Source organism: Dreissena polymorpha, chromosome 5 (genome assembly GCF_020536995.1).
Source record: "Dreissena polymorpha isolate Duluth1 chromosome 5, UMN_Dpol_1.0, whole genome shotgun sequence".
NCBI classification, from domain to species: Eukaryota; Metazoa; Mollusca; class Bivalvia; order Myida; family Dreissenidae; genus Dreissena; species Dreissena polymorpha.
The window spans coordinates 43,666,177-43,682,051 of NC_068359.1; the positions used below are offsets into that span (position 1 = coordinate 43,666,177).

A 15,875-nucleotide genomic window follows, 5' to 3' on the forward strand; every position below is an offset into this window, starting at 1 on the left:
ATTCTTTGGAATTCTTTGGAATGTAAACTAGAGACTGATGTTTATGTTAAGATGAAACTAAAGCACAATAGAGCATACTATAAAAAGCCAAACTTTAAAAAAAAATCTGAACAACACTGGCTTAACACTTTACTATTCCTTAATTTGCAAGATAACATCAAGTGTGATAAAATAAAACCAAGCATACCAAAGAAAACAATAAAATGCATTAAATTATGTTCTACCAATGTGTCTTAGTGTTATATTTATCATTCTTCAACATACAGTCGAAACCCTATGGCTCCAACTCCCGGGAACCAGCAACAAAAGCCATCCGAATGTTGCGCCAACCGATTTGTTATATACCTATGTTTACTAGAATGAATCTGCAATAGATATGCATCTCCAGTTGATGAGTATTCATACTGCCTAAACGTCATTTTACTTTCTGCTTGTAAATTAATAAGAACCAATATATATTCTTTTATTTTAATTAATTACTTTTTTAATAACAGTTATAAAGTCAAACAAATATCATAAGATAAATGTATATAATATCAGCACGTTTTCAAGAAGCACATTTACAGGTACATGTAAGCAAGAGCAGTAAGAAAGAAGCAATGCAATCGTTTCAGCCATAATAATACTGCTTCCACTAAAAACGCCAGATACTATTCAAAATGTCATCTTTTGCTCTAATCAATTAATGACCCATTTGATGAAATGTTTGCAGCCAGTGTGACATCAATTATGGCGTGCCTTTAATCAAGTGCTCCTAATCAGTTAACAGCTTTATGTGACCCAAAGTGAGTTCGAGCCAAACAAACAAAAGAACGTGTGAGATTGTGACCAGGACCTTGAAAACAGTTCGAGACATCATAGTTCAACCCTTGCGAATTTGAGCCATCGGAAATAAAATTTATATGAACATATAACAATAAACAAGAGCACCGCATAACGAGTGCCACACTCGGCTACGGGTGCAGTTTTGAATAAATGAAAGCTTGTCAGAAATATTTTTTTTAAATGTCACAGTGACCTTGACCTTTGACATAGTGACCCAAAAATGGGTGTTACGTGTAGAACTCATCAAGGTGCATCTACATATGAAGTTTGAAAGTTGTAGGTGGAAGCAATTTGATTTTAGAGCCTGAATGTTCAAAACCGTACCAAAATGTTAAGGTTTTAGCACGACGCGACATCGGACCTCAGACGACACGATGAGCTGTCTATGACAATACCTCAGGTTTTCTCCGAAAACGGTGAGCTAAAAATCAGTGCTTCAAGGGGAGTTCGAGCTAACCAGAAATTCGCGCCGCCAAGCGAGTTGCAGCCATCAGGTTTCGACTGTATTAACTCTCCAAAACAGAATAAAGTTTGCTTGGGTGTAATAAGTAGCATTACTTCTAATGAAAGTTTAAATATTTTTGGTTTATTAAATCCATCAATATATGGCAAAGGCATGGCTGAGACAAGAACTGTTAAGCTATTTTTTGCCCAAATTTGACTATTGACTTTTTATGTGTAGGGAGATGGTGTTACCTGTGACACATTGTCTTATGGTGGTTATATGTGTGCCAAGTTAAAATTTAATTCATCAAAATCCATAAACATAATAACAAAGTTGTGGCTGAGACAGGAATTTTGGGACAGACATATTGATACCCGTACAAACGTACAGACAGTGTGACTGTTATATTTCACCTGCTTCCAAGGTGAAATTGAAAAAGGTAAGCTGGCATAATACTGTCTAAACAGGTAGCAGCTAATATTCATGTCTTAACAATAAGGTCATGACAGAGAAAATGTTTGAGCACAATCTACCCAATAGTTTAATTGATATTGAAAATACAAACTCCGTCTGTACTATTGGACGGACAGAAAACGTCAATTCTTATTGCTTCCTGCTTGTTGCTGCATAAAAAATGTTCAATTTTTTTTATTTACACCCACCTTTGAGTACTTATGTAACAAAGAAATATACATACTGTTAGTTTTCAGCTTAAAAACATATCTGCCTTACAACTACCTTACTAAAAATAAGATTTCAATGTGAGACTGAACGAATATGTAAGTGCTATCTTCGCACAATCTGTTACATCATCATCGCCCACAAAAACAGATAAGAAACAATTAAAATATAAGAATTCTTAGAAAACAAAATTCAGTCTCCTTAGAGAAATAGAACTATGCAAACAATTCTTCTGAAAGTTTGAGGGTTTTCTAAAAACAACTGTTCACAAATACCCAATTATCCCCTGATTGATCTGCCATGCTTGTGGCGGGTCTGTATGAATGTGTGATTGACAGCACCTGGCTTCTGCGAGTAAAAAACACATTCACGTCATAGACTTACGACACGTTGATTCTTGAAGTAAGGCAATGTAATGATGTCATGCACAGCACACACAACTAGAAAATCAAACATACACAAAAACAATCTAAAGGGAATATACATAAAGGTATGTTTTTTAAATACCCTAAGTTACTATGTATAACACACAGTTTTTTACCCCAAAATTTCAAATTAAAAAGTTGATGCGCATTATACATTAACACAACGCTATCATTGCAAAAAATTCATAATGTCAAAGTATGGTGCTTTGCAACACATGCTCTTTTATCATATAAATACTTCCTGTTTTGAATACTAAATAAACCGTTTTAATGACTCGGATTATTTGATTGCGCAATATTAAAGTGGCGCCATTTTCGGTCTGATAAAAAACGGGTTGTGCATTATGCAATGTAATGCGTCATGCTTGTAACTTACAGTTGGCATTATGACTGAGGATATTTCTTTCACATATTCAAACGCAATAGCAAACATCTAAATATAGTGACACCTTTTCCCAATGTAGAAAGGTTCACGTCAAAACAATTCATTTTTAAAATGTTCAAAACACAATCAATATTAAACAATCTTTTCATAATGAAAAACATTTCCTGTTACACACATAACTTAAGTCTAAATGTCATTTTAAAATATTGGTAAGTCAGGTATGTATGGGAATCACGAAGGGCCCCAAACTTCAGTGTTTACAATAACTAGCTAAGATACCAAGACAAAAAGTTGTAAGGACTCAAGGATTTGTTGTTGTTTATAAATAGTCAGAATGATTTTATATACAGTCACACGAAGTGGGGGTCTTATTTTAAAGATTTAAAATCAATTAAAACTACAGTCATATGTTTTGTTTTTTACATACTATAAGCAACCAAAAACTTTTTTATTTTAAAAATTGCAAGAAAACAAATACAGGATTACAAAATATTTAAATGATTTTCTTTATCAACTGACATGCCTATATTACACTAACAAGTGAACAAATATTAATGTCCTGCAATCTATTTTACAACTGCTAACATTCAATTTACAGAAACAAATGAAAACACACAAGATACACTGCTTTCTATCACTTAAAAAATCAGCAATGAGAGGTAACTGCTACATCTTTCATAACAACAGCTACTAAGTTGTTTCCCTTGATCTAGTGCATACATATGCCTAGATATTTTATGTGGTGTACAAACCGGTCCAAAAGTCTAAACCGTACGATACCATCATATCAGACAGTTTAGCTAGAAACTTATCATACGGTTTTGCAACCATAAACCGTCTGATATGATCGTATCATACGGTTTATGATTCGTATCATACGGTTTACACTTAATAAATCTATATACTACAAGTTTTAATTTTTTCAGTTATCAAATACGAAGAAAAATGGCGCCTGCGAAGATTTGTAACGAGAGATCTGATTGGCTGATTGGACATTGAATAATACCTGTCATAAACTGTCTGATACTATTTGTATCATACGGTTTCAGATCATACGGTTTAACGTACGAACCTGTCCAAAAGTCTTAAACGCATATCATACAGTTTAAAGCGTATCGTACGGTTAATAAACATAAGAATTCCTAAAAGAAAATCTACATGCCTTAATGCACTGTCATTTAAATCATGTTGTTTGAGGGATTGTACGTGTAAGCTATTGACTTTCTCTTGTAGTATTACATAAAAGTGCTTCAAAAGCTGTAAAATATTAATGTTTTTCTATAACAACAGATTACAATTATAAAATGTTTATAAGTTATACAAAACAATTAAGAACAATTGAGTTTAACCTTATCGTCTGAATTGTTATTTCTTAATTTGGATGCACTTGCAAAAGAACATTTTATTTTATAACAGCAAAATCCAATGTTTCTCATTTTCTTAGTTCTATATTAAATACATAAAGTAAACAAGAGATGTGTTCGTCAGAAACACAATGCCCCCTATTGCGCCGCTTTGAAAAAAATTATTATTATTTATTCATTTTTGACCCTTGACCTTGAAGGATGACCTTGACCTTAAACTTCCACCACTCAAAATGTGCAGCTTCATGAGAATGCCACTTTGATTTATTTATTTTGACCTTTGACCTTGAAGGATGACCTTGAAATAGAACTTCAACCACTTAAAATGTGCAGCTTCATGAGATACACATGCATGCCAAATATCAAGTTGCTATCTTCAATATTGAAAAAGTTATGGCCAATGTTAAAGTTTTCGGACGGACGGACGCCATATATTTGACATTGACCTTGAAGGATGACCTTGACCTTCACCTTTCACCACTCAAAATATTCAGCTCCATGAGATACACACGCATGCCAAATATCAAGTTTCTATCTTCAATAATGCAAAAGTTATGGCCAACGTTAAAGTTTTTTTTTCGGACGGACTTACAGACTGACATACACACATACTGATTGACGGACAGTTCAACTGCTATATGCCACCCTACCGGGGGCATAAAAATACTTATATTATTGAAAACCTATTGGAAAAATATGATTGCTCAGAGCAAACATAAGGCGTACACTGTCTTACATTTTTCCTAAATATTTTCTTATTAAAAAATTCATTTGAATAATACTGAGTTTCATTTTTTTATTCAAATCAACATTTAAAATCGTATCAGCGTACCACATGAAGATCGATAACGTTATCTGCATTATACAATCGCATCAGATCCTCTGTAATGTTCTACAAGGATATTGATAAGACCCTGCGGTGCAACGGTACTAGACTGGCAAATTAGTTTTCTTGGTAATTTTTTCATAGCCTTGATAACAATGAAATGTATGAACTAGTATGGTTTGAAATTGACATTATTAGTTTATTTCATTTTATAACATAAGTCAAACAATTTATATATTTAATCAGAATTTATGTTAAAGTAAAGTTTAACGCAAACAATTATCACATACTTAAAATTAATGGCAGAAAAAAAGAAGTTGCATATGTTCTGTAGGAATAATGTATTTCCTATCAAGGGAGGTTATTTCCAAGGGAGTTCAGCTTCTTTTGGGGGAAATGCCTATACTGGACAATAAATGTGACTTCTGGAGTACCCACAAGCTTTTAAAGAGTTAAATAAGGAAACGTTCCCACCCTTTTTAGGCCATGATTTAAAAATTGATTTTCAACAGAGGGGAATCATTGTCAAACCTACCGGTTGTTAAGATTTCACACAAGCAAATATTTGTTGTCGAATTTCATTCTGATTTATTTTAGGAAATCTCCTTGCTGCCATAGTTTTCAACACAGATGATCAATTGTCAAACTCAATTGACATCTCACTGAGACCAATTTTTTCGACCAAGTTTTATCTTGATTGGGCTAAAATATGAATTCTAGAGTGTTAACATGACTCTCAGGGCTCCCCCTGACTCAATTTTTTTTTTAGCCAAAATTAAGTTAAACACAGAATTTCTTCCCATTTTATCAGTTTAAGGGGGTTTTTATGAAGAAAAGGTTTTAGCCAACTGGAAATTTCTTGAGACAAATTTTCTCATTTGTAGCCATTTGTTAATTTGGCGAATGGCAGAGCAGGCTCTGGACTCTTCTACCTCCATATTACTAAAATGCCCCATATCATGGTGTTATTAATCTACAGACAAAAAACTTTGTTGACAAATGTCAAGATATCATCGTTGCCAAGTTTTCAATCCCAGTTGACAAAGTTTTGAAATTGGCTAAGAATTTTTATTTTGAGACATATGCAGGCCTTGCTCTGCCATTAGCCAAATTAGCCTATGGCTACAAATTATAAAATTTGGCTTAACAAAATTGTCTTTGGCTTCAGCTTTTTCTTCATAAAACCATAATGAAAATAATTACTACCATGTAAACTTACTTTGGGTCAAGAAAATGTTCAGCCAGGTGGAGCCACAATATTGCTGTTCAATTTGCAACATTTCAGTTCAAGCCTTGAAAATAAAATGTGTATGTTACATTGCTTAAAAGTTTATTTACAATCAAAAGCAAATCAAATTGTTTTTTACTGTTGTGTCATTGTTACAAACACCTAGGTGTAAAATATCAATTTGTATTTTAATTTCTATTTTATTACCCTAATAATATCATTAGCCATAAAAATGAGAACAGTCACAAATGTAATTGGTAAACAACTGCATAATTTACAACTATGATAAATTCAGCAAAAAAAAGAATTGCAAAACAACAACATGAAAAATGTTTGGAACGTTAAGAATCCACCAAACATCAATAAAGATTCTTTGCATAACTTTAAAGATCTTTAATCTAAGGGATGCAATCCAAATATTCTGCAATTTTACTGGTCTATGGGAGACAACTGTTGTTGGTTCATTAATAGCTCAAATTACAAAGACAGAGCACTGAAATTCACTGGAATCTGACTTTCTATGAGTATTGTTTTGTAAAATGAATGGTAAAATAACAGGAAAGTGATAATAACATACAATTCTGCACGTCCACTTTTTTACATTTTTAGTTACTTTTATTTACAATCCTAATGTAAACAAATATATTTGCTTTCATTGCAAGATTGAAGAATTATTCATTCAATTCTTAATTTCAATTTTTGTTATTACATTTCCCCAAATGTTCGCTGACTTGTCAATTTGTCTATTTCCGATAAATATTTTCTGCTGTGATTGTTAATAATTGTTTTCCAGCTTCTGTGGCATCTCTGTAATATTCAAAAGGTTTTCTAGAGGGTAACAATTCTTTCTGTGTCTCACACATATGTTTCTCAGGGGTATTTCTGCTATGTTAAAAAGGCCATAAAATGGACTCAATGGACTAGAAAGAAGTGTCTTATGACTTGTGATTATTAGACTGAATAACAATATTTTTTAAACATCCTACAAAATATATAACTGTAATTTGTATGATTTTTCCCCAAAATGGCCATGAAAAGACCTTTTGTGTCAATATTTATTGATAATAAAAATCCCATTTTTGTCCTTTTTGTCGATAAAAAATTCACAAATTTGCCACTTTTATCGTTAACAAAATCCCATTGTGACCAGACTTCTTTTCCCAAAATGGAGAGAAAAAAACCCGTTTCTATTGTATATAATTATATGGTACCGGTAGTAGAAAAGGTCCCATATTTAATATAAGATTTATTCTCATTTAAAACGTTGTTTCTATGATTAATTAAACTAGTTGAACATGAAAATTAAGTTATTTATTAAAACTTAAACTACAATTTGCTGTGTTATCATGTGATCAGATCAAAAAGGGCACGATGGGGGCAAGGTGGAGCTGAGAATGTAAAAGGAGTTGACAGAAATCTTGTACTTGAGAGTCAGCAAAAGCTATGAAATTTTTCAGTTGTTTTCACTCACACAACTTAATGTTGGCAAAGAGTTTTTATATAAATTTAAGTCGAGAGTTCACGTTTATTTTTTTATTTCAGTTATTTAGTCGTGGTATACAAAGAATAAACACGAGCGCCATTTGGCACAAGGAGAGGCAATATCTATGAGATGCCCCCACCATTTAAATCATTGTTCGCCTTTAATTGTGACCTTCACCATTGATCTTGGGACTAAAGTCTTCTGCAGGACTCTGCCATTAACCCAAGATTCACTACGACCTTTGACCTAGGGACTTGATTATAGTCTGTGACCATGATGGCCTTTAACATTGCATTCTGTCATTGCCAAAATACATTCCATTTCATTGCCATAATACATTGATTACATTTTTTTAAACAGAACGCAATGGGTTGCTTCATATTATAACTTTCATTTTGTATAGAATACTCTTTAATTTAAAACAAACAACAAGGTTGACTTTGTTAGTAAAAATAGTAAACGATTATTTTATCAGAGAGAGTTACATATTATTAATATTATACTGCTTTTTAGATGTTCTTATTATTAGCAAGCCCTACCATTCCTCCTAAAAATGGAGATTTTTACCTTCTGGGAATTATTAGAACTAATGTGATCAAGGCAATATGTTATTGTTTTGTTTTTCAGCAAAATTAACACACAATCATATTATGATTTAACTGGGAATGTAAAAATATGCAAATGATCTAAGTAAAAGACTAGGGAAACACCCCGGATCACAAATGGAGTTAACAGTAGCACAAATTGGGCAGAATGGAAAGCAATAAACAAATCTTGCTAAGTTTAAATTATTTTCTTATGCAAGTTTTTTGGTTTAATCCAGCGATTTTTTTCCTTCTTTATAAAGTACCGGTAAACGGCACTTTTCCAATTACAAAAAAACTACAAATTTCCCAATTAGTGTCCAAAAAATTCCCAATTCAGGGTTCGACACTAAGGCACGTCCGACAGACATTGTCTAGTAAGATCGGTGGTCGGGCTAGTAAAACTGTGGGCTAGCTTGTCCGACTGGTCGTACATACAAAATCTATACTGATTCATATAACTATAACTAACCGAAAACCTTTTTCTCTTGATGTGTAAAATAACTATTGTATCCATTATTTACATCAGAACAAAACTAGCGTATATAAATAAACGCGGAGCATTCACATGATTCATCGCTATTTATAGACGCGAAGGAGAGCTTCCCGCAGAAATAGCTTGTTTCCATTGGTTGTCATGAATATTAAACCTTTGCATGCTGGGAAATTTGTAGTCTGCTAAAATCTTGTCTGCTGAATTTTAAAAATTAGCATTTTCTTCATTTGTTTTCAAAGAATACTATCAGAATAGCAAACAGTTTGGATCCAGATGAGACGCCACGTTCTGTGGCGTCTCATCTGGATCCAAACTGTTTGCAAAGACCTTCAAAATTCGGTTCCAGCACTGAAAGAGTTAATGATTTTCTACAGTTTCATAGAACTTTACATCATGTTTTTACGACTTCTATCGAAAATCGGTATCGTCGATGTAAACATTTTGGCGACCGCGTAGCAGACGAGAGAATGTAATTTAAAGAATGGATTTGTTCAAGGTTGGATTTTCGTCCGACAAATAAGTTAATAAAGAAGAATCCGACGGTAAAACTGACACAGATTATGATGGAAAAGGGCCTTGGAGCTGTGGTAGCATGGAGCACAGCGGTCAAGGAGGCTAGAATTTGATAACGTTTAATAAATGCCACCTGCTGTACAGACATCATTTGTTTAACTGGTGATAAACAGTGAAATTACAACAAACAATTTATGTTGTTAAATAGTTTTATATTATTTTTTACTCTGTGCATCAAATAACTTTCTTGTGTTCACTATTTATTTTCTGATGAAACCTGATTAAACAGTTACACAACACAATTCTGTTTATTTGCTATGTCATTTATGGTCTAGTAGACATCAGATTCGGGCTAGTACATTTTAAGAGGAGCTGGTCCGATGGTCTGGCTGTAAAAAAAGTTAATGTCGAACCCTGCAATTTAAGGTAAAAAAAAAAAAAATTTTTTTTTTTTTTTGGAAAATGCAACATTTTGTTAGTTTCCCTATGCAGCTCTATGGTTTGAACTTAGGTAAATATAAAATTGACAGCTTGAAAACACTTAGTTATCAATTTTAAAGTATTTGGGAGCATAAAATCAAATACACCAATTTCCCAATTTGAGGGTTTCACGACACGATTTTTCCCAATTTTCAGGCTTTCATGACTCAATTTTTCCAAATTGGACCGGTACGGGTACTTTTCCCAATTGGTCAAAAAAATCGCTGTAATCAAATACATAACTTCATATTACAAAACGTTTATTCTTCATTTGTAATAAAACTAAACTTATTATTATATTGCTATACCTTTATGGCAAAATGCTTAATATGTTTAACTATTAAACTGTTAACTTAAATATCAATACAAGATATGAATCATTGTCAGGATATAAACAACATCATTCAATAGAAATTGTCAATTAAAATTCCTATTGCTCATAACCAGGACTCAAATGTTAGTACAAATAAGACCCCTATTAAAGTTTATCAAGGCTTTCAATAAAACGGTTGAACGCAGGTAGCTACTCGACTCACATACCTATCATAATTTGCATGCCTCTATCAATGTGGATTAGAATGCCGCAAATATTTCTAATCTCCAACCATATAAATTATAAAATTTAAATTTTTGAAATGATTTGTTATTCTTCCCATGGGAATGATAATCGAATAATACTTAAGTACATCATAATGTGAGATATTTAATATTAATACAAAATTAAACAATGTATGTTATTATTCTAATATATTAATCACCATAAATATGTTAAGTCTTCTAGCCTTGTGTATTCCTATGTTGATATACAACATACAAAACCACCAAACCAGTTTTTTTACAAGCAAACATTGACAGTACTTATTTCATGTACTAATTTAATTATAAGGTTTAATATAGTGACGTCACGCGCGGCTTCTGTGTACATGTGCGTAATAACAAAGCAACACTGGCGGCGATTAGAATGCAAGAAAATAAACACAAACCTTTCCGATCGTTTGTTTCGACCATCGAAGCAGCCCGAGATAGCATGTCCAGTGCACTGAGTCCAGATTCCATCTTGTACACAGTGCCGATGTCAATTTAATGTCCGTCTGCTACGAGTTCATCAACAGTCGACACAATGCTTTCCGATAAACGCGCTGTTTTAAAGAAAAGTAATTTTCGTCCGAAAGCTTCGTCCCAACATGCCGCTTGCTCAGAACATAGAAGCGAATGTCCAATCAATAGAAATCGACAATATTCCTTTTATTTACAGCCTCAGTGCTGCACAAACAAAGCGTGTTGCGGAAAAAATCAACCATGACTTGGCCCATGGAATGTTTGGAATTCCTGCTTTGATCACATGACAAACATGCGCTCTCGATAATGGTCACGTGGGTTGTGCGGATTATATTTAGCTACGGAATGTCAAGCGCACTACGTCCGTTAATTTCCGTTTGAATACGCCGGTATCATCGTGAAAAACCGTAAACACACACGAAAAGAGTTTAAATCAAAGCTCTGAAGGTACACATTTGTTCGCTCTTTGAATGTATCAGGGACCTATACAAACAAATTTTTTGTTTGTTTGTATAGGTCCCTGAATGTATACAATATTACAGTCACAGAAAACGAAGATCAACTTTCTAAAGAAGACCAACCGAACAGCCACTAAATATTTAAAAAAAATAATATCTGTAATTCTGTACATTGGTGAGATTTTGCTTTCACACAAACTCCACTGGTGATTTAATTTAAAAGATGACGCTTTGTCGTTTATAAATAGTACAGTCATAGACAACTTTATTCAACTATATCACAACTGAACGGAAGGGAATCTTAACAGACAGGAAATAGCACAACTGTGTTTAATTGGTTTGATCAATAATGTATTATTATAGTAAATAAAAACTAAAAACAAACTAGTTCACCTTATTTATTTATATTAAAAGCTTTCATAAAGGAACGTGCATTTATCAACAAAGAAATAGGCCTAAATTGTACATACATAATACCAATTATAATAAAACGGTGAACAAAATGTCTCTCACAAGAAAGATATGATATCAGCGTATTATTTGTAACGAAAATTTAAATCGCACATTTAACAATAACAATACTGCTGTTATTTCATTTTTAACGCTTACTTCTTCTACCACTGATTGTCTTACTGCCAATGAAATGTCCGTGTAGTAATGAAGTAACAAGTTTAGAGAGAAATAAAAATTTGCCGAGACACAATGCAAATCTCTAATGGGAACATTGCAAATAATATACAAGATAAGTATTGATGCAAAGCATCAAAGGGCGTCGGGAATTTCAGTGTAAAAGGCACTCAATGAAGTTACATGGAACGATTTTTTTCTACTGTAAATATTAATATATTGGCCGATTATTTTTAACAAAATAGAAAAAGATACTGGTATAACCATTATCTATGATTTTGTGTTATAACCCCCAAATAACCATTATCTATGATGATGTGTTATAACTCTCAAATAACCATTATATATAATTTTGTAAACCAAATATTTCATAGTTAACTTTATTAAAATTGGTTTCCCTTTTTTACTGGAATCCGTGTGCAGTTTTCATTAATGGAACAGAACTGTGTAGGTTTAAAACAATCTGCTTCATCTTGTAAGCGTAATTTCATATTTTTCTCAACTTCAAGGGGAGGTGATTCTTACGTTGCTCATTTACGATAGGGTTTGAGTACTCATTGATATGAAAACACTGTACAAGTTTTAATGTGTTTACGACCCCCCCCCCCCCAACACTCTCACACATATATTTCATGGGCATAATAAAAACAAAAATTGGTTACAATAAAACAGCATATTTATTTTAACTAAAATGTCTACATCAAAACAAAAAGTTAACATAGAACACAAATAAAATACATTGATTATACTGGGGCTCGAACCTTGGGCCTCTCACATGTGAAGCGAGCGTGTAACCACTACACTACGGAACCGCTTGAAAAATCACCATCTAACTAAGATATTAATTAGCTATTAATAGTCGGTTTAAATGTAAACCCGGAAGTTTAAACGCTGGATAGTGAGCGGGTTAAATGTCCATACCAAAGGGTCCAAACCACTGGCAAGATACGGATCAGGCCTGCGGCCTTCTATATGTGGTTCTTTAAAACAAACTGTAGGAGGACTTGATAGTTATGAGACTGGGGTGCTGTGATGGTGCTCCTCATTGATAAGCGGCTGCTTCCTTTATCAAAACTCATTATTACATTTAATAATACGTGTCGCGCTTCGCGCTCTATAGCGCCTTTATTAGTAACTAGGTGGTTGCTAGGATAGTGGAACAATGAAGTTTTGTTTTTATACAAAACCAGAAAGTTTCAGCTGTTCGCGTGTTTGCCCAGTCCCTGTGATCTTTTATTATTGTCCAGTCCCTGTGATCAGTTATTAATTAAAAGAATTAGCTTTGCATTGTTGGCAATAAATGTTGTAGTAAATGTAATAGGCACAAATGCAGTACTTATTTACACTAATCTACACACAAAAATCACCACTATGCAATTTATTCTGACAACAAAAATATATACATTGATCCGTAAATAACTTTTCCTCCCATTAGCGAAAAAAACGTATTACATACTAGTCGCCGCACTTCAGTGCGACGCCAACAAGAGTCTTCATTTTATGCATTTTTATTAAAAAAAAAGTAAACCAATTTTAATTCGATATAGTTCATGTCCCTTTTCCATTTTACTTAAAAGCCCATAAACACTCAAAATCACCGAATATTTCGTACACTTTTTCGAAATTTCGATATTTTTCGGCGTAAGCTGTATTAAGCCAGCTTTTCACCTTAGCCTGACCTTTGTAAGTGTCCAATAAAATTCCAATAAAATTTCCCGCGGCTAGGTACGAATGAATACACTTCATTTATTCCATTGGCTGATTTGAGTATACCACCAGAACATTGGAAACATATCCGCGTCTTTGTAACACTGTTTTACTGTATGAAACAATTTTATCTCGAATGAAAAGGCTTAATAGATAGAACAGTTTTACACTCAATTCTCGACATCAATACAGTTTGTGCGTACACCTTTTATTTTCAGAGTATTACCAGCGCAAGAGCGTTTATACTTAAAAGGCTATGTTCTCATATTTAGTACTTACTTCCTTATTCCTGTCAACATGTTAACATGTAAAAGTATAAAGAGCAATGGAAGCGAGGCCTCACTTTAAAGCATTGCATTTCAACCCGCGAGGTATATCGGGTCAATTCGCGGACATTCAGAGTTTATATACAGGTCATCACCGGAGTTGGCGGCCAGTAAAATAATCGTTATATAATAAAGACGCTATCCGTGAACTAGGTGACCTGGAATTTTCTTTAGACCAGAAATATGTTAAATGAAGATATTCAGCAATATAATTATGGTATGTAAATAATAGATTCTTAATGTGTTTTCAACAATACAATGATAAATATTATTGTTGATAAATTTAACAATAATTATTCGTCCATATTGCTTAATGTACTAAAGTGATATTATGAGCATGTAACAGTTTATAGGTGTCTATCGCAACCGTTGATTATTTTTGATGTTTCTACTTCATATACACTTATATTAATTAATGCAGCATCATCATACTAAAACAATATACCAGAAAGAGAAAAATAATGCATTTGAATATCAACCGTACTTTCGTTTGACAACTGATCATGCGTTTACGAGTTGAACCTAAATTTAGTTTTAGTGCAGATTTGTTCATACGACACAAAGACACGAAATTGTTTTACGGATCATTTCAGCTTACAGGACTGGGTGGGTCACGTAAGAATATCGAATATAAAATATATTTTTATAAACAACTGGTAGCAAGGTGAGTTGCAGATAATTAATCAGTAACCACATTTTAACTAACTATTTTGACCTGTTAATTCTTTTCAGCTCAACTCAACAGAGTGCAAAATGCCCATAATATCACTTTAAGCATTAGCACGATGATAATTGATACTGTTAATAATCGAATCAAATAGCAATGCCCGACAAACCACTAAAACAGGTTTGTTTGAAGAACGCGCCTATAAATACGGATACTTCTCGTGTGGCCGGTTGACTCATATGTTTAAATTTCACTTCCATTCTTCTTTTGGTTTTCTGTTTTGTATCTATAGGTTTATGACCAGCAATATGTTATAATGTAAAATAAGCCGCGAAAACTCCCCGTAACATCCCGTACTGCGTGTGATGCAGCTAAGAACTGCACAGAAAAAGACATTCGCTATCCTTGATCTCATTCATTAAACTATTTACGCCGTATATCTTTTTTAAAGATATTTCTTGTTAAAGATATTTCTTGTTTAATTTATGTTCACACATTTCTGTGCTGTTTATCAAGATATGTGGATTATCACAAGTATCTCATTGAAGACATGAACACATTAAAAATAAATGTTCCTTATAGCAATAGCCAAAATCAACGCTAGATGTGGACTGGTAACACAGATTTTACGCGATACAAAATGTTCGTTTGCATTTTTTTTGGTCACAATATATATATTACATGCGAATTTTCGGCTACGATATTCGAACATTTAAGAGCGAACGCGAGATTGGCTTCGGAAGCAGGACGTAGTTCTCATAAATTCTTATGAATTCAAATCTGCCGACATTTTTTTCTCAATTTTCGAACAATCAAAGCCTGTTGTTTATGCATTCGTGATATATCAACTATCTGCGGAATTCGCCGCAAGATTTATTCAATAAATCGTCTGCTGATTAAGAGTGGTTTTATTGCTCAACTTATGAGTTAAGTTAGCACGTGTACAATTCTATTTATAATAAACCAATGCAATTTTAATGATCAAAGTTATGTAAAGAGTTGACCTCTAATTGACGTAAATAATGAACTATTTATTTTTTTATCATGTAAAGAATACCACAGGTGGTTAGCGTGTGGCTATGATATTAATTAGTGAAAACATCATTTTGAATGATAAATAATCATATTATAACGAAAAATTAAATTTTATGAAAAAAAATTCACTACCAAATATATATATATAACAAGGTATGCAACTCAAAATCACCCCAAAACGGGGTGCATCGCTATGAACAGTCATATCTTCATCAATTGTGCAGCGATTTTCACGATTTCGGTCTAATTCAACGCAGAAAT

The 15,875-nt window shown here is 33.2% G+C and overlaps 1 protein-coding gene across 5 annotated transcripts in view; it reads right to left on the reverse strand.

Moving 5' to 3' along the window:
* Window positions 1–15,875, reverse strand: part of LOC127832344 (transcription cofactor vestigial-like protein 4) — a 121,213-nt gene that overhangs the window by 42,338 nt on the left and 63,000 nt on the right. The window contains exon 1 of one of the 5 annotated variants that reach the window (XM_052357761.1): window positions 10,719–11,075. The exons of the other annotated variants lie outside the window; for them this stretch is intronic. Within the exon in view, the coding sequence (XP_052213721.1) occupies window positions 10,719–10,791 (73 nt within the window). The 5' untranslated portion in view covers window positions 10,792–11,075. Of the gene's footprint in view, window positions 1–10,718; window positions 11,076–15,875 lie in introns of those variants that run through there. 5 annotated transcript variants of the gene reach the window in all.